The sequence below is a fragment of the Mus caroli genome, chromosome 2, assembly GCF_900094665.2.
Source record: "Mus caroli chromosome 2, CAROLI_EIJ_v1.1, whole genome shotgun sequence".
Lineage (NCBI taxonomy): Eukaryota > Metazoa > Chordata > Mammalia > Rodentia > Muridae > Mus > Mus caroli.
In genome coordinates, this window is record NC_034571.1 from 65,777,141 (window position 1) to 65,800,851 (window position 23,711).

General features: G+C 39.7%; 1 protein-coding gene across 7 annotated transcripts in view; it reads left to right on the plus strand.

The window, feature by feature from the left end:
• Dync1i2 (dynein cytoplasmic 1 intermediate chain 2) overlaps nt 1-22,758 on the plus strand; it is a 51,021-nt gene extending 28,263 nt beyond the window's left edge. For 3 of the 7 annotated variants that reach the window (XM_029471876.1, XM_021156930.1, XM_029471880.1), the window contains 11 exons: nt 6,920-7,015; nt 7,247-7,409; nt 7,521-7,620; nt 8,036-8,161; nt 9,002-9,148; nt 9,527-9,640; nt 9,938-10,071; nt 11,054-11,198; nt 17,932-18,072; nt 20,258-20,383; nt 22,109-22,758. In XM_029471876.1, coding sequence (XP_029327736.1) covers nt 6,920-7,015; nt 7,247-7,409; nt 7,521-7,620; nt 8,036-8,161; nt 9,002-9,148; nt 9,527-9,640; nt 9,938-10,071; nt 11,054-11,198; nt 17,932-18,072; nt 20,258-20,383; nt 22,109-22,222 — 1,406 coding nt within the window. In that variant the 3' untranslated portion in view covers nt 22,223-22,758. The remainder of the gene's footprint in view (nt 1-6,919; nt 7,016-7,246; nt 7,410-7,520; nt 7,621-8,035; nt 8,162-9,001; nt 9,149-9,526; nt 9,641-9,937; nt 10,072-11,053; nt 11,199-17,931; nt 18,073-20,257; nt 20,384-22,108) is intronic. The other 4 variants (XM_029471869.1, XM_029471865.1, XM_029471879.1 and 1 more) reach the window with 2 other exon arrangements.
• The last annotated feature ends 953 nt before the right edge of the window (nt 22,759-23,711 follow it).

Consider the following 23,711-nt stretch of genomic DNA (forward strand, 5'->3'; position numbering starts at 1 on the left):
CAATTCATTTCATGTAGAAGTTTAGAGGCCAGAAGGAAAAAAGTTAAGATTTTTATAAGGAAAACACGTTGTGCTTAACTACATTTATTGCTTTAATTTGGCCTCTGCAGACCCAGCCCAGATGGTTACCATTTAACAATTACTTAAGGGGCTAGGAGTGTTGTGGTAGCCATGTTTGCCTCACATTCATGAAACGTTGGGTTCAAGCCCAAGCATTGCAAGTGTTTTAAATTGTAATTATCTGAGAGAAAAAAATTCACCCTAAAAACAAAACCAAACCAAACCTGAAGTCACACACCTGGAGTGTAACAGTAAATCAGAAGGCAGTGCAGAAGCAATGTGAGGGAAACTGGTCTTCAGTCTTAGCAATTTCCTTGTATTTAAATGGTTACACTACCCTGTCAACACTAACCCTTTTAAAAGGCAGCTTCATTTCTCTTTGTTTTTTTCTGTTCTAGCCGTGCTTTTACTGACAAGTGTACTCTGAGTTAGTGGTACTGTTTCTGAATCAAGGTGCTTTGCTCTTTCAGCACCTACTGTGAATGAGATTGACTAAGGTCCTGTGACCACAGTCAATTCCCTTCCCTGCAGGTAAACAGCTTACAGAAGCAGGAGCCATGCTCCTCCTCACTTTCTGCCTTCACCGTTTACAAGTTTTAACTCTTGAAAATAGCATGTTTTTAATCCTCCTCTTTAGAGTAGATTTTGTTGTTGTTTGTTTGTTTGTTTGTTTTTAAAGATGTATTTATTTTATGTACATGAGGACACTGTAGCTGTACAGATGGTTGTGAGCTTTCATGTGGTTGTTGGGAGTTGAATTTTAGGACCTCTGCTCTCTCTGGTCAACCCTGCTTGCTCAGGCCCACAGATTTATTTATTATAATACATAAGTACACTGTAACTGACTTCAGATGCACCAGAAGAGGATGTCAGGTCTAATTACTGGTGGTTGTGAGCCACCATGTGGTTGCTGGGATTTGAACTCAGGACCTTCAGAAGAGCAGTCAGTGCTCTTACCTGCTGAGCCATCTCACCAGCCATATATTTGGTTTTTAATTATTAAAGAAATTTATTTAAAATAGGAAGAAATCCTAAAGGCTCTTTAACCTAACTAGCTTGTTTACATCTTTGGTCCTGGGAAGTTAGCTGATGACCTAAGTTTGCAGTGGGAGAAACCAGGGTTATAAAGTGGTTATAGTGGCAGAGTAGCCTGCCGCTCAGTTCTTAACTCTTTCCTTCCTCCATTGCACTCTGTATGTGGAGAGATTTCTGATCTATCACTTATTGGTTTAATGAACCAGATATTAATGTTGATTAGCACTTACAATGTACAAAGGATTGATACATGTAAACAACTTGGATTCTTTTGTTGAGTAATGTTACTATCTTGAATCCATACTTCGCACTTGTAGACCAAATTTGTGGGCCTTCTAGTAAATGATATAGGATAGCTTTATCTAAAATGAAGTGTGTTTTTTGTTTTGTTTGTTTTTGTTTTCTAGACAGGGTTTCCCTATGTAGCCTAGGCTGTCCTGAAACTCAATCTGTAGACCAGGCTGGCTCGAACTCAGAGCTCCACCTACCTCCACCTCCTGAGTGCCGAGATCAAAGGTGTCCTCCACCTGGCTCTAAAATGAAGTTTTAAAAGGCTCCAAAATAGTCCATTTAACGAATTAGTTTCAACCTTTAATATGTGAGAATGTAAGTAGAATTAACATTATGTTATTTGTTCTTAATTTTGAACTCTAAAGGGTTTACATCAGAATAAAAGTATGCCCCCTCAAAAATGTAATATTTGATAAGATTATAGATAACTAGATTACTAATGATATCAATACAGCCAAAATAAAATCCAGTTTTTCTATTTAAAGACAGATGTGCTGAGGTGTCTGGAGAGATTGGTGGTTAAAAGCTGGTTGCTCTTCCTCACTCCAGCTATCACGTGAGCACAGCTGTCCATAACTCCAGCCCCAGCAGGCACCAACACTCTCTTCTGGCCTCTGCAGGTACTGCACATATGTGGTGAACAGACATACATGCACATAAAATAAAGATTAAAAATAAGACTATGGAGAGGTGGCTCAGTGGTTAAGAGCACTGACTGCTCTTCCACAGGTCCTGAGTTCAAATTCCAGCAACCACATGGTGGCTCACAACCATCCGTAACGAGATTACAGTGTACTTATTTATAATAATAAATAAATCTTTTAAAAAAAGAAACAAGACTATGTTGAGACAAATCCCATGCCTAAATAGATGGCATATGCCTTCTACTTATTCTTTTCTTATCCCCCAAACATTATATCCAAGTTCAAAATACTCAAGATTAAAATGTCAGCGCTATTTCCGTTGATGAAAATACAAATTATTAAGCAAATACAAGTGATTCTATTCAAGAAGAGGGGGGGGAACCAAAACTAAGAAAGGAATGAATTTTATGGATATACTGATACAACTTTGTTCCTTTGGAAACTGTCTTAAATATCCATTTGATTTGAAGGTATAAGAAGATAGATTCAGGGCTGGAGAGATGGCTTAGCAGTTAAGAGTACTATCTGCTCTTCCAGAGGTCTTGAGCTCAATTCCCAGCAACCACGTGTTGGCTCACAACCATCTGTAATGGGATCTGATGCCCTCTTCTGGCACTCAGGTATATGTGCACATAGAGCACTCATAAAATAAATACATCTTTTTAAAAAAGCAGCAGAAGAAAATAGATTCACAGGGGGTAGGCAAGATGGCTCAGTGGGTAATGATACTTTTGCTGCCAACCCTGATGACTGGCTTTGATCTCCAAGACCCACATTGTGAACTTACCTCCATAAGTTATTCTCTGACATTCACATGTCCACTGTGGCACACATGGGCCCAGGCATGTGCCTATACACATACATACACATATTAGATAGGTAGGTAGATGGATGGATTAGATAGGTAGATGGATGGATGGATGGACAGACAGATAGATTTTTAAGGTTATATAAAAAATATTAAGGGAAAGTCATTCCTGTCTGGTCTGGACTTTTAACCTACTGATTGGGGAATTCCCACTGCTGATATGTGTTTATAGGGATACTTAGAAATTGAATAATTTCTATGAGCCACAAATTCCCTGGTTTAAGTTAGGAATTCATCATAAGATATTAAATCATCTTAAAAGGGTACATACCAAGATAAATATAAGACTAACAATGAACTGGTTACCAACATTAATATTTCCTGAATAGCAATGCACTAGAGATGGGATTTATTAACTTTATGCTGAAAATTATAAGGGATTTATAAGTGACAGTGTTTGTTTATTATGGACTTTCTACGATCTTGCATTTTACTGTTTAAACACAGATACTGTAGAATTAGTCAAAAGTGTACTCTATGGCTTCTTAAACGCACCTTAAGTATGAATGGCATGTAAATAAGAGAACCTGTTCAGAAGACGTCTTCCTTCAGTTGAACAGAAGCCACCCATTTCACAGATGATTTAACCGGTTAACCCAGCACTTTGCTGATTGTTCTAGCAACTGGAATTTCACTCCTTGCTGTTGTCTGTAGGGCGGCTTAATTTACACAACAGTTTTCTTTTATTCTCACCAAAATGCATCACAAATTTGGTGTTAACTCAAAGTAAAAATCCAGTGGTTCATTAAATTTAGTTCACCTGCATTTCACAAGAGATGGGCAGCTGCTACTTCTCTGAGCTCTTTCCTGCTCAGCTGAAACCTTAGCTTCCCTCTCAAGGAAAGCACGGAGTTAATCACTTAGCACAGAGCAATGAATATTCATCAGTAAAGTGATGTGGTGGGGCAGTCTTCCTGATCACTTACCGTCTTCCAGTTTTAAGTATGTTATAGCTTACCGTGTAACAGGGAGTGTCTGAGGCAAGCTTTACAACTGTGGTGTTGAAATCTGGGGCTGCATTAGTGGTCCTATGATAGCATGGTTGTAAAAGTACTTATTAAGAAGGGCATATTGACTCAGAGAAACATCTTGTACTTGAGATACATATATGTGTGCATGTGTGTAGTAAATAACCTACTATTATGTATGTGTGTGTGTGTATAGATACACACACATAGTAGGTAATTACTTAAAATATCCTTTATAGTGAAAATAGTCTATTTTTGTAGAGTTTTTTAGAGCAGCCTAATGTTTGCTTTTATATTCTTGGATAATTACTTAAATGGCCTTTCTGAAACTTGGTTTAAGTATTAATTACAGTTTTTAAGTCCATGTTTAATCATTGTAGAAAAGGATATCAGTTTATTGATTCTAAAATGGAATTCTAAGGGGTGTGTTTAAGGAATTGCTGTTAACCAACCACCTGTGTTGGCAAATGTTGTGTAGCAAACATACACAGATCAGCGGCTAACACACTTTATCCACATTAATGTTTCAGAAGGAAAGAATGTCTGTATGAAATCTTTCCTGTTAAATATGCACATTATGCAGTCACTTAGCACTAAAATATGCTGACTATATGCATTGCAACAGGAGTTTGACACCCATCTTTGGGAATGGTAAATAGGAGTGGGGTAGTACAACCAAGTAGAGGGAGGAGACAATATGGGCTGGAGTCTGTCATTTATAAGTCACCATGCTTGAGAAGGACTTGTGCTGGATCCAGGGTGACTTTATATCCATAGTTTTAGAATTTACATACAGTGAACCTGGTAGTTAATAGAATTAGGAAAGCTGATGGTATTAGCAAACGCTGAGGTATGTTTTTTCCTTATACTAAATGTAAAGAGAAAAGCAAGGAGAAAGAAACCCACAGTGCTATGAGAGCAACACTCATATTAAGTTATTCTAGAAGTCAGCTTATAAGTAAGTGTAATTAAATTATTTCATTTCAGTGCCCTGTAGATGATTCTCTGGCAGAGTTGCAGCCTAATGCTGGAACAGTACACGATAGAGTCACCATCAGACACACTGTTTGCAGATTAATAATCCTTTGTGTATGAGAATTCATCTAAGAAGGAGTAGTGTCTTTCTGTTTCTCTATGTGATTATTTTGCCCCAAAAAAGCTTTCATTTTTTTAAGTAGCACAAAAGCTGTAATTGGCATGCTTTGTAAGGAAGTGTCAGTGTGCAAGAGAGTGGCGATCACTAAGAATTCTTTTAGGTGTTCTTTCCCCTTTGCGCCACCGCCTCCTCAGCAGGGTCACTGAGATCACTAGCTTTTCTTGAAATGGCCATTTTCACTGGCAGGTGCATTATACCCTGTATTTTCAGATTGTTTTTCCATTCTGAATGTTTGGCAGGTTGATTGCTCTGGCTGCATTGACGGAGAAAGGGCTGACAAATGCGGTTGGGCTGGCTGAAAAGACAGTGATTACTGTTTTCCTTTGTGGCTGATTGAGGCCCTTGAAAGGAAAAATTTTAACCTTCACCATTTGGTTCAAAAGTATGAGCATATATTGAAATCACTCGTGCCATTTATCCCAGTTCTGTAAACTTGTCAGACGTAAAAATCGCTCAATTTCAAGTAATGTAGGATTGGCATACGTCATTATCATTCTGATTAAGTTGGAGGTTGTATCATTGTGTGCGTTATACAGTGTCATTTAAAGCTTTCTCTGCACAGGTACAGTTATATTTTTATTGCTTAGACTATAGAGTTGGAAAGATTTTCTTAGCTCTCTAAATCTAACACTGTGTGTGGTTTGGCAGCTGGTGTGGCCTACAAGCTGCATTTTGTTTGCAGGGTAAAGGCTTGTCTGTAGCCTCCTGGAGTGTGGGTAATTGCACAGGCTCACCATTGGGGAGAGACACAGGATTGGAAGCAGTCAAGCGGAAGAATGTTATGCCATCCCCTTGCCACCTTGCAGCAGAAAGACACAAGCCCAGCAGTGCCATCTGGTTGCTGCTATCTAGTCAGCTGGCCTGACTGCTGGGACCATGACTTGGCAGCTGGTTCCCATCCTTGACCGTTCTTTTGTGTAGGTTGTGTGTGTGTGTGTGTGTTAGATCATTTTGTACATGGGTCAGGGAAATGACTATAACAGACAAGGAAAGCCCCTTTCTGAATAGGCTTTCATTACTGGAGATGGACTCTGTTGCAGATGCCTGCTGCCATTCCCTGATACACAACTAAGATGTGTGTGGGCAAAAAAAAGACATGCTCCCCCACCCCCCTTTTTATGATTTCTACCTTAGTTTGTAGCAAAAAGAGATGGTAGACAGGGTTATATAACTTACATGTCCTATAACATTTTTAAATAAATTATTTCAAGTTATATACTAGTTTGGGGATTTATGAGATTTGATAATTTTTAAAAGTCTTATAAACATTGTATATATTCATTTATTTTTATTAAAATTAAAGAAAACTGTGTTAAGTGCTTATTGCACATCACACAGTGATAGATAATGAGGCTCGCATTTAAAATGACAGAATAGAAAATGTGATCTCAAAGCTATTATCTTTAGAATCTGCCTCTCAAATAGCAACCTGAGAGTTAATGTAAGCATCGTTATGTCCCAGGAAGACCCATCAGACACTGATGGTTTCAGATCACAAGGAAGCATCCAGCTCTGTGGGCTGTTTTAGACATTTGATTTTCTTCATTCTGCCGCATTAATGTGTCAGCATGCTCCCTCCACAGAACTGTGGAGGAGTCGCATGTTGTTCTGTCTAGAATAGTAATGCTTGGAGGCTCAGACTCCATGAGGAGTCATCCTTCTTATAGCTCACTCGTGCTTCACATGGCTACAGAATAGGATAACTCTGGATGAGGTACCACAGGTATCTTAAAATTCAAGTTTCCCTTTCATTCTTTAAGTTGGTGCTGGTAAAATTCCATTGTCTGTGGCTGTCTTTACAAGTGCTTCACCTTGAGAGAGTTGTGATGCCTCTGAGATAGTGCCTCAGAGTCAGTCTACAGCTGACTGTATTAAGCTGTCTTTGTTTATTGTTCAGATGAGGAGGAGGAAGATGATGTAGCGACCCCTAAACCCGCTGTGGAACCTGAAGAAGAGAAAACGTTGAAAACAGACGAAGAGAATGATAGTAAAGGTACCTTGATATATTTAAGGAATTTTTGTTTTATTTTTGTTTTGCTGAGTCCTTTTTAAACTTGTTTTATTTTTTATGAGTTAAAGTAGAGTAAAATGCTCTAAATCAAAGAGGTGAGTTTCATTTCAAAAGAATATGCGGCACTTCTTGAACCATAGTATAATAGTGAGTTGACAGGATTTAATTGGCCTAAATCATACTTTAAAAACAAAGACCAAACTTTTTTTCCAGCTCCCCCCCATGAACTAACTGAAGAAGAAAAGCAACAGATTTTACACTCGGAAGAATTTTTAAGTTTCTTTGACCATTCTACAAGGATTGTAGAAAGAGCCCTTTCTGAGCAGATTAACATCTTCTTTGACTACAGCGGGAGAGATTTGGAAGACAAAGAAGGGTAATATTGAGTTCTTAAGACCATGGCTTCTGCAGCCTTAAAAGTATGTTAATATTAAGAATGACACAAGTTATAATGCTGTCTCTTCTGGGGGGTGATCTCTTCCTGTAGGGAGATTCAAGCAGGTGCTAAGCTGTCATTAAACCGACAGTTCTTTGATGAGCGATGGTCAAAGCATCGAGTTGTTAGTTGTTTGGACTGGTCATCCCAGGTAAGTATAAAAAATCAGTTGTTATAACTCACTTTTTAATTCTAACTAGCATAGAGTTTTATTTTGGTTATAAGACTTCTTGTAATTAAATCAGTGTGTGTCACGTTAAATAAATAATACTGGGTGGTGTTTCTGACATTGCCATTGTCACATTGACTCCCATACCTTAGAAGAAAAAATTGAAACTGCTTTTAGATTTGAAATTCAGGACTTTATGTTCAAACTCAATTTTGCTAATTTAATTATCCACTAAACACTTGTATAAAAATTAAGCATTTTAAATGTTAAATTGTGCTACTTTAAAATTGGACTAGCGTCTTGGTGAGAGTAACTATGAACAACTTGATAGACAGCTAGGACGTAAAATAGTTCTTACTCTTCCTACTTTGCTTTCCTTCTTGATTCCTGTGAGCAGTATCCAGAATTACTTGTGGCTTCCTATAATAACAATGAAGAGGCTCCTCATGAGCCTGATGGTGTGGCCCTCGTGTGGAATATGAAGTACAAAAAAACTACCCCAGAGTATGTGTTCCACTGCCAGGTAAGGTCGTCCTTCAGCTGTCTTCCCACGTTTAAGGATTCATTCATGAATTTAGACAAGTGCCTTTTTCCTTTTCCCATCAACATGATTTCATTGGATTGGCATTTACTGAACCACACCATATTTGCAAACAGCTGTCACACACAAAGCTGAGCACTCTCAGTTCAGTATGATCTGCCCTTTTTAGCTTTTCTAATATCTCTTATCATGGTTAAGCACACCTAAAGTCCTTTGCAGTTTTGACTTTCTGTTACTGTGATTGACCATATAGACAGTCTTCTGGAATGCGTCGTTCTCACAGGAAGTGGGACTTACTACAGAATATATAATTAGACCTCAGCCCCTGAATCTCTTAGTCATGGCCTGAGGAGTTGCAACTAAATAGTTTTAAGTAAAAACATGTGGTTGAAGTAGGAAGTAGATGTAGATTTTTTTAAAGTGGATTTAGCAAAACTTAGAATTTGTGACTTTTACTGATTGTATAAGTTAAAATCTTAATAGTGTCATAATTCAAAATAAACACTTCAAATCAAAACTAATATATTCTTTACTGTCATATTATAGTTAGAGGTCAGTCACAGGCCAACTTTGCTTTAAAAACTGAAATTGATTGAAGCAAGTTTTATTTTGTTTGATAACCATGTAAACATATAAAGATCACATTTGACTTTTGAACAAAAACTATTATAGTTTTTTCTTATAATTTTCAAATAGAATAGATTGTTCTTAAAACTTCTAATACCTTAAGTTATAGGTAAATATTTCTGATAGATTTGTTTTTCTAATTCATTAGACTTTCCTCGCTTAAATCTTAAATACAAAAATCCTGCTTTTTTGCAGTCAGCTGTAATGTCTGCTACATTTGCGAAATTTCATCCGAATCTTGTTGTTGGAGGTACATATTCAGGCCAAATTGTGCTTTGGGATAACCGTAGCAATAAAAGAACTCCTGTCCAGAGAACGCCGCTGTCAGCTGCTGCACACACAGTAAGTAACTAGTTATTTCCCTAGACTTCTGTTGGCCTTTACCACCAACGATATAGTCCTAGGAGAGTGACTTCGACACGCTTCCTTGTATGGAGGGTGCATATATCACAAAGTCCTCTGTTTTCTAAGACAACCTCTTATTAATGAACAGAATATCAACAAACTTCATGTTAAAGCTCAGTCAGTGATGGGATGCTGCCCCAGCAGTGCTCGCTCAAGGTCCTAGGTTCACCTCCCAAGAGCAACAGAACAAAAGCTGGCAGGTTAACAAACCTGTTTTGATAGGAATTGGAATACCCGTAATTAGACTAATTTTTTTCTGGGTTTTGTTGTTTGTTTGTTTGTAAATAACCCCTGAAAACTGTTTTATGTCTTTAGCACCCTGTCTACTGTGTAAATGTTGTTGGAACACAAAATGCTCACAATCTGATTAGCATCTCTACTGATGGAAAAATTTGTTCCTGGAGTTTGGACATGCTTTCCCATCCACAGGTAGGTTAAACTTAGGAATGTGAAAATTGGAAGTAAAATTAGTTTTTAATTTCATATGTACCCCCACGTGCATTTTATCATAAGCTATTTTTATACTATTGCACAGATTATAAATCCAAGTGGTGTGTTGATAGTTTAAATATATCTTACCAAAACTTTTTCATTTAACTGAGGTAGGTAGGTTTATATTAATAGCATATTAAAACAGTAGCATGCAAACTAGTTAAAACTAGAAGATTTGTAATAAAATTTGAAAATAAAGCTCTACAAATTAATTTTCTCATTTTTTTCCTCTAGGATAGCATGGAGTTGGTTCATAAACAGTCAAAGGCAGTAGCTGTAACATCTATGTCTTTCCCTGTTGGAGATGTCAACAACTTCGTTGTGGGCAGTGAAGAAGGTTCTGTGTATACAGCATGCCGCCATGGCAGGTAAACTTAGTAGGAATTAGACATTGTTTAGAATTTTCCCTTGAGTCATCTCATTGAAACAGCTTGTTCCGTATTTAAGTAGAATCCTCTCCTAGACTTGGGACATTAAATTTGGGCAATGAAAACTTGAGTTAATTTTTTTTTAACTGTAGTAGTTTGGATTCATGTGCTTTTGGATTGTGTGGGTTGCAGTATGTTGTAGGGATCTGTGTGTGCTGCATATGCTCACAAGTTACTGTGGGAGGTGTGTTCAGCAACTAGAAATGCAGTGTGTATGTTCCACATATTGGCCCTCAGGTTCATAAATGTGATTGTCGCCTGTTTTCTGTTTAGGTTCATTTGAACTTTGAGTTTTAGTATGAGCCTTCTGATAATGGTATAGCAATGTCACTACATATGTTAAGCTGACGAATAGTTCTCCTACTGTTCAGTCTGTTTTGAAATTGTCTAGCTGTTCTTTAAAAGCATTGAGCATCTGGACCTCATTTCCAATATAGATTGCCTTCATTTCAAAGCTTTTAATTTAAAGTAGTCCAGATTGTTTCCTACATAGCATCCCTACACAGCATCCTTTGTCCTTGTTTTACCACCATGGATATGGTCTTTTGAGTTCTCTTGTCAACAGCATGGTGTTTATGGCTCTAAAATGCCCCTGCTATATTAGTAGTGTTACCACATCTGAATAAAGTGGCATTTGTTATAAGTTACGTTGATAAACTATGAACCCAGAATTGTGTTTGAAATTAATTCAAAGTCTGCTGTATAAACCCATGATATGATACATTGGCTGGGTGTGATGGTGCAGGCATTTAATCTCAACACTCTGGAGGCAGAGGAAGGTGTAGCCTGGCCTATGTAGTATGTTCCAGAGCAGCTCAGGCTGCAAAGACTGTCTTAAAAATGAATAAGTAAAAATGTTAAGAAAATAATATGTGGTGTACTTCCAAGAGAGGTCCCTAACATGTTCACTTTTATGAAATAGCAAAGCTGGAATCAGTGAGATGTTTGAGGGACACCAGGGACCCATCACTGGAATCCACTGTCACGCGGCTGTTGGAGCAGTAGACTTCTCCCATCTGTTTGTCACTTCGTCTTTTGACTGGACAGTTAAACTTTGGACAACTAAGGTATCTGAAGCGTAGCATTCTGCTCATTTGGTCAATTTCCTGACACCAGGTGGCGCTCTAATACTGCAGGGAAAGGCATGCTCTTAAATCCTAGAGGGCTTGGAGTTGCTTTGCAGTAAGCAGAACCCAGTAAGTAGTCACACAGTGTAACAAATACGATGACCCCACAAACAGTTGATGAGTAGGCTTCCTCCCACCTTAGGCTTCTCAAGCAAAGATCTGTTTACTCTGAATTGTGTTGGGGAGAAGGCCCTGGTATCCCCAATACTCCCTCATATAATTTCATCCAGCTTCACACAAAAGCCATTCATTTGCTCTGTGGAGAGCTATGAGACTTAATTCAGGACTGTAGAGGTTCACAGAGGTGATGGGAAATAGAGAAAAGACAGAGAGCATTCACAGTAAGTCCTGTACAGGACTACACAGTAAACTTGAATCACTAAGAAATCATTGTGAAGGCACACCTGTGTGTTGTCTTAGTGTAGTATAACTAGCTTGGTTTATTGAAACTTAGTAAACTGGTTACTTGAAATACATCCTTAGTGATGAAAGTGTTCCCCGTTCCTCCAATAATTCCAGTGAGTGCAGCTTGGCTTGGCCAGTGACAGTCTCAAAGACAGAGCTTAGGGAGCGTGACCTCTGTGACAGACTTGGTCATTTTGCTTGACCTTATTTAATATTTAATTTTAATTTACTTGCTTTCCAGTTCTTCTGCACAATCATAGTGTTGCTAGTAAAACTGCACACTCAGTGTACCCTAGTCTATGTAAGCTGTGTTGTAGGCCATGTCTTTCTTGTCAATCTACTTTATCTTAATGTTGACTTCTTGAATCCTTCACCATGAAACAAAGTTTGGAGCCATGCTGTGGTTCTTGAAGATCTTTGAGAAAATCTAGTATTGTTAAGAGATGCTTTCTACTGTAGTGAGCTGGTTGTGTGCTTTCTAAGTTCCGGCCTCAGCATCCAGAGGATACTCCATGTTCACTCTTGTCCTGTCTTGGGCCCCACTCTCAGCCTAACAAGAGATGATTTAGAAAACAGCCTCACAGAGCTTGCCCTCTAAAATTGAGCATTTTCAGCTTTGACATTAACAGACACAAAAATAGCACTTAAGTCTATGAAGGAAATATCTAGAAAAGTGCCTGACACACTGTCCAGCACGCAGCAGGCATCATTCTAATTGGGTCAGAGCCTAAGTGCATTTAATCATTCTTCTCATTCATCCTTGGATCTTACACGGGAGAAAGGGGAGAGAAAAAGGAGTCTCACAGCCAGGAGCAAAGACAAGCATGATCTACAACTCTGTATATATGGGAAAATATATACTCTGCTCGTAAGCAAAGCAAGATGCAGAATCACAAAGATAAAATCTACCATTTCCACAGAGGCTTCAAATATCCATATAAGTTGCAAGATTTCTGGGTGTGTTTTCTCATGTATTAGCCCTATGAGAGTCAAGACACATTCTTGTCTAGCTTCCTTCCTATTTTGGCTATTTGGTGACTGAGTGGTTGACTTTTAAATGTCAGATATTCAGTTTGCCAGCGTCATTTAAATTTGAATATACGTTAGTAGGATTTGAAGGGCTCGTCTTGCCTGTGCTAGCAGGCTGATGGGCATTTGGTTTTGTGGTTCTATATAGATGCTTTATTAAGAGTTTGTGTTTTTGTTTTCTGTTTCAACACAGAAGTTGCTTTTATTTATTTGTGTTTGTGTGTGATGTATGTATTGTGCATGTGTGTGAATGCAGGTGTGCTGTGCCAAAGGGCACAAGGACAAGCCACAGGACAACTCCAGGGCTAGTTTCTTCTGCCACCTTGCCAGACAGACTATGGCATTTCGATCATCAGGCCTATGCTCGGGCACCTCTCTCCCCTCAGCCATCTCCCCTGCCCCAGAAGAGAGTTAAGTAAGAACGATAGGCAGGCATCTCTCTTTTCCTCACTAATTCAGTTTTGTTGTTTCTTTGATTCACTCTCAAATATGATACATACTCTCCCCTGCCCCTAACACCCTTCCTTGTGGCCAAAGGATGAGCCAATATAGAGTAGTATATTTTTACATTATATATGACCAAGAACCCCCTAAAATATTAACAGAATTGCATTAGCCTATGTTGTTTTTATATAGTTTAGTGATAGTACACTTGTCTACTGTGTATGAGGTCCTGAGTTCAATCCCAACTCCGGAAACAAATAAACAAAAAGACTAAGAATTACTATCTATTAGTTTGTCCTTTCTGCAAACAGTTCTGTTCTGAGTGGTCAAGCAGCAATGTGTGCTAGGTAAATGTGTGTGTGTGTGTGTGTGTATGTATACATGTATATGTATGTGTGTATATATATATATATATATATATATATATATAGCCACACTTGGGTCCTCAGAGTCAACTGATTCAGACTGAACATATGCTTCCTAGTTTAGGTGTTGTTGTGTATCTACCCTTTTAAATAATTGGATCGAGGCCCTGCCTGTGCTGAATAGTGAGCAACGCTAAACATTAAATAGGGTTAAAAGACATTCCCATTGCTTAGAAAAAGAAATGTTCCCTGGGCGATGGTGGTTCATCTCTAATGAAGACTCTGGAGGCAGAGGAGGGAGGATCTCTGTGAGTTCAAGGCCATTCTGGTTTACAGAGCAAGTTCCGGGACAGCCAGGGTTACACAGAGAAACCTAGTTTCAGGGGAAAAAAGAAAAGAAATGTTCACATAGTACAAGTTAAAATGAACATATGGTTTGAAACTGAGGGAATGTCTGAGGGAAAGCTGGCTGATGCTGCAGACCCAGTTCCGCCTGGTGGCACTTACCACAGTAGTTGCTACAGGCCAGTGTCTAGCCTCCTTTGCATATTTAGAAACTCAATTTTGTCAGCTACTGGAATTGATTAGATGGGGGAATGCTGAATGTAACTAACAGGCTCCTAAGACACTGGTACATTGGAGAATGTCAATTTATTAATTTACAGTCAGAAACTTAACTGCCAGAAGGGCCCAGATATTCCTGCTGGCCTGGCCAGCTCATTGTTTCTCTGTAGACTACCCACATGGGAAGCCAAATTATAATCAGAAGATTGCTTGGTGAGCAAGGAATTAGAACAGAAGGAGTTTTATCATTTGAATATTCAGTGGCATCAAGCTAAGATAGCTTGATTCATTGATCTTCAAGTAAAGATAGCCTTGCCATGGGGTAGTTGATTCTCACAGTCTGTTGTGTGAGACTCCCTCTCTCCTGGACAGTGCTGAAGTGGTACTATCTTCATTTGCTTTGTAAGACTAGTTTTCATTAGTTTTAATAGATATACTCTGCAAAGATTATCTTAATCAGGTGATATGTGAAGTTATTCTTGACCTTCGACTGATTTATATGTGAGTGTGTGTGTTTACATGTGAGTGTTTACATGTGTGTGTTTACATGTGGGGGTATGTGCAGCAGATTGGGGCAGAAGCATGGGATCCCTGGAGCAGGAAGTTTGCTGGATGTGGGTGTTGACCTCAGCAAGGGCAATACATGCTCTTAACCCCTGAGCCGTCTTTCCAGCCCTGTAAAGATTTCTTTTCAAGGAAACTTGTTTATTTCTCTTATCATTCAGATTGACTGTGGAGACTCTTGTCTAGAACTTCCCAATCACCCCAGCTTTGAAAACAATTCTCTGTATCAGGTTATTGTTGGTGCTGTAGCTGTTTATCACAGAGCAGCTTGAAATGACAGGAATTTGTTATCAGTTTAGGAGGCTGCTTAGCATTGGAGAGTCTGAGAATTTGTTCCTTGCTTGTGTCTAGCATCTAGTGAGTGCCAGGAATCCTTAGTGTTCTTTGGCCTTCAGCTGTAATCACTGAGGTCTCTGCCTTTGTCAGGAGCACGTGACATTCTGAACCTGTTTGCTTCATTAGATCTATATCCACATTTGCACTACTATGACTGTAAGTCATAGTAGATGTAGTCCACCCTGATACAGTATAACCTGTGTAACTTGGTTACATTTACAAGTCCTAGACAGACATGAATTTAAGGGCAACATGTCCCACCAAATACAACCACCAATTTGAAGCCTTTGCTATGCGTGACTCGTCTGAAAGCCTGGAGCTGGCTGCTGGCTGGACTGGAGCAGCAGGCTGGGTCCCTCCCATCCCTCTCCAGCTCTCCCTGCAGCCTCCGTGCTATTTAGGCAGAAGTGCTCTTCAAAGTAAAGGAAGATAGCACTTTAAAAAGATAGTTAAAATGTTCCACTTGGGATTTTAATTTGTAGTATTATATACTAAATTACTGTACTATGAAATATTATTTGGTGTTAAATATGTGCATTTTCTCAGTGGGGTAAAACTCTGGCTAATCCTTAGATAACTATGTTTTTTTTTTCAATTAAGCTAAAGAAAAGAGTTTTAAAATAGTCACATTTTAAATTGAAAGACTTTTTTTTTTATTTCTTTTACATACTTTTAAAAATTGTTATCTTTTCAAAAGTGGTGCTGTGGGGTACACGCCTTTAATCCCAGCACTTGGCAGGCAGAAGCAGGCAGATTCTGAGTTTGAGGGGCTATACAGAGAAACTCTGTCTTGAAAAAAACAAAAAGCATTTTTTAAAATAAGAAATTGTAATCTTTTACCCAAGCTATATAGTAGTCCACTGAATAGATTAAATATTTGACCTATCCATTTCCTGAGATGGTTAGCAATCTTCTTTTTATTTTAAGTGTTTTAATCTAATTTTCATATTGCTTTTTAGATAGTTTGTGGTTTGTAAAAAGGAGTATATACTCATCTGGTTTGCTGAGCACTGTGATTGCGAGTCTCATGCAGCTGAGTATAGTTCCAGATTGTTCTCTCCAGCCGTGAAAATAAAGAGTTCATGTGTCCATTCTGCTGATGATACGTGGGTTACTTCAGCTCCACTAGGAGAAGGCATTGTCTCTCCCTTTTGTTTTTTATGTCTTGCTATGTAGCCCGTAAGTTTGAGGCTATGTAACCTCAAATTTATGATCTTTCCAAGTACTGGGATTACAGGGGTGTACCACGATGCCAGGTCATAGTTATCTTTTGATGGCATAAACAGTCAGTTCTGCGAGCATACACTTAGCGTAGAATGGCTTGGTCAGAGGACATATATATGTGTCCAGCTTGAAGAGACGGTGCCTGGCAATTCCAAGTGAGTCTGCCAGTTCCTGATTCACCAGTGGGTATGTGTGGTCTGAGTGCTCTGCACCCTTGTCCCTCTTTCAAGTTTGCTGGTGTTTTTCCTTTTAACCTTCCAATGGGTGAAGTGACATTGCCAGACGTTTTCATGAGCGTCATTGTGATTAAGCACCCTGCCATGACATTATTGCCCGTTTTGTGAAATGTTCATGACTTTGCCCTTTTTTGCAGTACTTGACTTGAACTCAGGGTCTAGTATGTGCTGGGCAAAGGTTCTACCACTGGCCTGTGTTCAGCATGTAGGTCATCGCAGTTTTGTTTCCTCCAGTGTGAAGACTGACTCTAGTGCCTCCAGAAAGCTAGGCCCGTGCTCTGCCACTGAGCTAGTCCCCAGGCCCCAACACAACACATTTTCACTGATACATGGCTAGCATTGTTAGCAACTTTGTTTTAGGTGTTTGGTGATAGGCCTTAAAACTGCCTGGAAATGGGCTATCTGAAGTAGTGTCACAGTGGTCAAAGCCACTCATTAGTGTGCGGGAAACACCAATGAATTCCCTCTGGGGTGGCTTTACAAACGCTCATCAGGTGAGCGGATACACGTTTCAGGCTGAGCAAGCTGGGTCGCTATTCTCATAACAGTGACTTTAAAAGAAAAAAATCCTATCCTGTGTTTGGCTTAGTTTTTAAAAAAAAAAAATTGTTAATTTGTCAGGGGTGATGTTTTGTTGTTTTGTTTTAGTTTTAGTTAAGCATTATGGGCTACTATAATAACCATTATATTGACATTATCGTATCTTTTTTTAAAATTGGACTGGTAAGATGGCTTAACAGGTAAAGGTGTTTTCCACCAAGACTGGCAACATGAGTTCAAGCCCTGAGACCCACATGGTAGATAGAGAACTGCCTCCCTCCCACAGGTTGTCTTCTAACCTCCATACCTGCTCCCACACGCAAGTCTGTGAGCTTTAAGAGTGTGAGACCCAGATGAGAGCAGGAGACCTGTGTGTGAGACCCAGACGAGAGCAGGAGACGGTGCTTCATCACTTGTACCTGGACTGCTCAGTATACTTGGAAAGATGGTGAACTCTCCTGGACTCTGCTGTTCTCAGACTGCTCCGTATCACAGCACCAAATGTGCACCTGCGCCATGGCTGTCAGTCCCTTTTTCCCACACAGATGCAGATACTGTTTGGGTCTTACAACTTGCAGAGCCTGGCTTCCCCTGGCTTATAGTCGAAGTCTGTCTCATTTTTGCTGGAGACTCTGTGAGGCTTTGCTTTTGTTCTCCGTGTTGCTTTATCTGCTTCCATATGGAGATTTCCAGGAGAGTCAAGTCCAGTCCCTCTGCTGTCATCTTCCAGGAACTGCTCACTGACAAGTGTTCTAAGACTCCTTTTATCCCCTTTTCAAAGACAGTATGACCACTACTAGCTAGCAGGAAAATGCCACCTAGTACTTAGTTCATTAGGGAGACAGTCTAGGCTGAGTTGGTATGAAACTGCCTGTAGGATCTCTGGCGTGTGTCGGGGATGAGTGGGTAAGGATTTCTGTGCGTCTCATGTGCTGACTGTGCTAAAAATGATCTTTTCCTTTTCAGAATAACAAGCCTTTGTACTCATTTGAAGATAATTCAGACTATGTCTATGATGTTATGTGGTCACCCACCCACCCAGCCCTGTTTGCCTGTGTGGACGGCATGGGGAGACTGGATCTATGGAATCTCAACAATGACACAGAGGTGAGCTGGGAAATAACAGAAAATCTGGGATTTATTGAATAATTTGTGAAATTTCTTTTATCCCATGGAATGTAAAAGTGCTCTGTGATTGTAGCTTCATCACAAAGAAACCAAATAAGCTTTGTCCCCTATATAACAAACAGCATGCTGTGCTGAGCTGAAGGGAGAGACAGCTCTGCCTTGAACACTGGGCATTCTTACTGCGGGAAAGCAGCACCGTGCTTCCTGTGCAGGCGAAGTCTCCATGGGGGCCTAGACTGTGTTTTCGTTCTTAGAAAACAGAGAGTTGTGCATTGTCAGAGTATGTTAACCATCATTCTGAATTCCCTGTCAGCCTTGATATATCATCCATAAACACTAGTCTTAGCCTAACATGTTTGAAAGAAAGCTAATGTATTTCGATGGCCATTTTCCACGAAGGAAGGATTAATGATAAAGTGAACATGGAGCTGGGTAGGATGGCACATGTAGGTAAACCCAAGACTCAGAAGGCAGAGAGAGGCAAGAGTGTCAATGAGTTAGAGGCTCCATACATGGCAAGATCCTGTCTCAGAAATCCAAGGCCTGGACATGTAACTCAGGTACAGTATTTGCTTAGCATGTATGAGACCCAGGGTATAATTCCCAGCATCATAAATACTAATACTAATAATGTAGAAACTATCACATTTCTTAATTGCTATACCAAATTTGGCAATGCAATTTAACTGTGTCTGTGAGTTACCCTTAGCTAGTTTAAAGAGGCCTAAAGTGTTCTTAGGTCCCTGTATTGCCTCTGATTAGCAGACACGATGCTAACAATTGTCAGTAGTAGTTGTGGAAGAGTCACTGGTGCCCGCCATCTCTCCTGATTCCTGGTGGCATCTTTCCAGATCCCTGGAAGTCAAGAACTTAGTTATACAAAGATGAGAAAGGGAGAGATATGTTGGAAATGCAAGAATTTTAATACTGTTATTATCTACTATTCATTAATTTGTTCATTCATTCATTTATGTATGTATGTGTGTGTTTGTTTATTTGGTAAGCTGACTACATAGCCCTAGAATGCAGTGTATGGGCTAGGCTGGCTTTGAACTCACAGGTGTCCTCCTGCTTCTGCCTGACACCCCCACCCCCGTGCCTGGTGTGGGGATTAAAGGTATGCACCACCATGCTCTGTCCAAGTTTACTTTCTTAGTTTGGATTTTTCTACCAAAAATTTATGGCTATAATTTAATAAAGATTTTTCTCTTAATGGTTTGATTGATCTCTCTGGTCTAATAGCTTACGATTAACTGATGTAAGCACATGGACTACTTTGGTCATATTTCCAAACCTTAAGTTTAATGTCTGCCTCAGTGAATGTTAGTTACGCTGAGTGTAGACGTGCAGTCAGATTCCAGATGTGCCACCCCGTGTATGTGCTGTGTCCTCCCTGCCTTGGAGCTGGGCCTTGGAAAAGCTATTTGTACCAACAGTGTGAACTGTTCGTAGCAGCTGCTGTCTGTCAGATTAATTGGTTTTAGCTGGGGAAGGTACAAGCTGCAAAAGTAATTCCTCTCTTTTAAGACTGAACTGTGATCTGTTTATGAGGGAGTTGGAAATATTTTCTTCTTAAAATGAGTTTTACTTACATGTTTTTAAACAACTTGACTGCTTAAAGAAGCTAAACATAGAGGGGGGATGGTATGGGGGACTTTTGGGATAGCATTTGAAATGTAAATGAAGAAATACCTAGTTTAAAAAAAAAGCTAAACATAACCCTTTACTAATGAGATGCATGCAGCCATGTAAGAATTTCTTAGATAGGGGCTGGAGAGATGGATGGCTCAGTGGTTAAGAGCACTAACTGATCTTCCAGAGGTCCTGAGTTCAATTCCCAGCAACCACATGGTGGCTCACAACCATCTGTAATGGGATCCAATGCCCTCTTCTGGTGTGTCTGAAGACAGCTACAATGTACTCTCATACATAACATAAATAAATAAATCTTTAAACAAAAATTCTTAGATAAGTACTTTGGATTTTCCTAACCCATCTTCAAGGGGTGACGGCAATGTCATCATAATAAATCTCTGAACAGAGAGGAAGGTAGGGGACTCTCTAGTCTCATCTCCTAGAAACACAGACTGAAGACGAGTTGTCGTCATTTACATGTTCAGAAACTGATGAAACTTTTAACTGCGCTGCATTCTAAATGACTTAGGTACCAACTGCCAGCATTTCTGTGGAGGGCAACCCTGCTCTTAACCGTGTGAGATGGACCCACTCAGGAAGAGAAATTGCCGTGGGTGATTCCGAAGGACAGATTGTCATCTATGATGTGGGAGAGGTACGGGGCTTTCTGCCTATAATTTTGACACATTTGCATAGTGTACTGTTGTGAAGGTACTGTGGTAGCTGAGTCTACTAGCAGTGTGGCTCATGAATTGTATAAACCACGTGGTTGTGTGCTATATACCGCAGAAGCAGCTTGTGAGGCTGTCTCTGTAAGTGGGCATCCTGTGCTCTCATGCAGCAGATAGATGTGAAGATAGCAATGTATGACAGTACCATGCTTCTAGATTCCTGCGTTGGTAGGAACTCTTCAGACAGGAAAGGAAATGTGGGATTGCAGAGTGGACTTAGAGTTTTATAGAGTTGATACTGAGATAAAATTTTATTGTTGTGTATTCATAGATTTGTTTGAACCAGATAGTACAAATCAAAGATACCATGTTTTGCTAGTTTTTTTTTTTTTTTTCCAAAAAGAGTTAATGTGTATATGTATGCCTGAGTATATTGTGCCGGAGCTTGTGGAGATCAGAAAGGGCATTGGATCCCTGGAACTGGAGTTACAAGCTGTTGTGAGTCACCATGTGGGTGCTGGGAACTGAAACCAGGTTCTCTGCAAGAGCTGCCAATGCTCTTAGCCACTGAACCACTTCTCCATCCCCTCACAGTTCTTTAGTAACCCTCAGCCTGGGTGCAGAGGCATGTGATGGAGTGCAGCAGGATGAGTCGGGCTCTCACGTCACTGCTAGACTGGACACAGTGCCCAGCAACACAGGGAGCAGAGCTCAGGGTTTCTTTTTTGGTCCTGACTAGAGCCTTCTGACTTTTTCTATGTCATTATAACCCATCTTGTCCTGATACTTTGTGGCTGTTGCAATCAGCTACATATACATATACATACATATACACATATATCTTGGGGAAGAGAGATTAGATCACTTAGAGCAACCAGTTGGGCAGTGCATGCAGATGTTTGTGTGCTTTGGCTGGTAGGTAGTCATTAGCGACGCGCCCTTATTGAAAAGCTATGGTTAGCCAAGCTCAACTATGATGGTGGTTTTTTAGTTAATTTTAATTAACTTGATGTAAATTGTCACACTTGGTTAGTACTTACCTATTAGATCTTGTATATGGAGAAGCAGATTGTCCACTGGCCACATTGGATGATCTGTGCCCTGTCCCGGCAATGTTAGTCTCTGTCTAACATAAGAACAACTCTAGGGACTTTTGGGCTGACTCTGAGGCAAAAGCACCATAAACTTCTTTCTTTGCTCTTGTTTCAAAACTATGCTCTAAGGAGTTAGAGAACCAAGAAAGAATACTTTATGTTCCAAACAAACCCTGTGCTCAAAAGGCTGATGTGAGAGGGGCACGAATTGCAGACAGCCTGGGCTACACAGAGAGATCCTGTCTCGGAAAAGAAAAAATAAAATAACTATTTCATACTAGTAGTGGTGGAAAAAATACAATTAAAAGTTTTGAATGCACTCCTCTCCTTCAGCCAGACCCATAGTGGTGCCAGGGAGTCTGTCTACAAAGCATCCTTGTTGTAGCCTTGCACTGGTGGCAACAACAGATTCATTTCTGAGGCTGCCACGACATGTTTTACAAACACCTTTTGTTTTGAAATGTTGTAAATCACTGTTATAGTCTCTGTAATTATGGAAAGGCTCTTTAGGTCAGTTATTACTTTTTAACAGAAAGATTACTTGAAAACAAAGTAATAGTAGATAAGATGAATTTTTATTTCATTGCTCAGCAAACATTGTCTTTCTTTTAACAGCAGATCGCTGTTCCCCGAAATGATGAATGGGCAAGATTTGGCCGAACACTCGCAGAAATTAATGCAAACCGAGCTGACGCAGAGGAGGAGGCAGCTACCCGAATCCCTGCCTAGCCTGAAAAGTGGCTGTAGCCTTAGCAAATTTGGCAAAGATGATTAAGTAGATCTTAAACTATTTGCATGCTTCTGATTAAATGAGTGTTAAAAGAAAATGCCATGGATAATCTGGGTTTACTACAGGAAGCGAAGCTTACAATGCCTTTTATATTCACTTTGTTTTGGATTGGTGTCATTTTTAATACAGCTGACAACTTTATAGAATGCAGCCTTTTCTGAATTCTAACACATGGGTGTATATTGTTCATTATTCTTTTGGATTCTTTTGAACTTGTAATACTATATATAATTATTTCTAAAGCACAGATTAAGTAAGTTCTGCATATTTCTAAGTAGCCACAATTCCTTATTCCGCACTAAGTACATATGTCCGTGTCAGTGGTGTTCTCCCTGTCCGAGTGTATAGGGATATTGTTCCCTCCCTGCATGCCGTCGCCTGCCTGTTGTAAGTTTCATGTTGATGCCATTTCCCTTCTCGATAGTTCTATGGTAGTTATCTATAAATAAAAACAAATATATGCTAACTTCTCAAATTTTCACTTTTACTTTTTGAAATTTGAAATTTTCTCTTAAAATTTTTTTTGTTTTTAAGTTCCTAATGCAAGCAGCCACCTTAAATCGTTTGCAACCTTAAATATACACCATGTACGGATAAATTTGCTCTCTGTGGGCATTGCAAACTCATGTTGGAGAATTTGTCAGTGGAAATGTTCTCTTAGGTTAGCTTCTGCCTGACTCTGTTACTTGTCCTGATGTAGCTTGTTCTGAAGAATAAATGCTTACTTCTTAGTTTGCAGAGAAGGAGCGCACTGTGTATGTACGCTCTGAAGCATGGCTGCCTGGAGAGAGAGAAGCTTGCCTGTGGTGCAGCGGCCATGCAGGAGCTGTGCTCAGTGTCCACACTCGGCCCTGAAAGCCTCTCTACTCTTGGGATTTGCTAGCACAGTTTTACAAACATTCAAGGCAGATAGCAAATGTGTGCATTAGTGTAGAGTCAGCTGTGTCAGGACAGGAGGGAAAGACTGGGATCAGACCTTACAGGCTTACATGCTCTGAGTTGTCCTTTCTTGCTCTTCGCCTTTAAATCCTGAGTTTCACTCTCCACTCAGTAGGACCTGAACTAAAACATTAGAAATCAGAATTTGAACTTTTTGGATGTTATAAGAAGGATCAGAAGTCTCCATAACAACTTCTCCACTCTTAGCACTCTGTGGTATAAGGAATAATTGGCCAGGAATACTAGACCCAAACTATAGTTCTAGCTTTGACATCTCTGAGAAATGTGATGTTAACCAAGCCTGAGCCTTACTTATTCTTATTATGAATTGTCAAATACATTATTTCTAATTTGTCTCCCAACTCTAAAGTTATTAACCTTATTTGTTTCAGTTACCTTTCCACTTTTGAATCTTTAGTTTTCATAAGTTGCCCCCACAGTTGCCTGTTATATACCAAAGAGCCATCTCAGGTTATCTCAGGGTAGTAA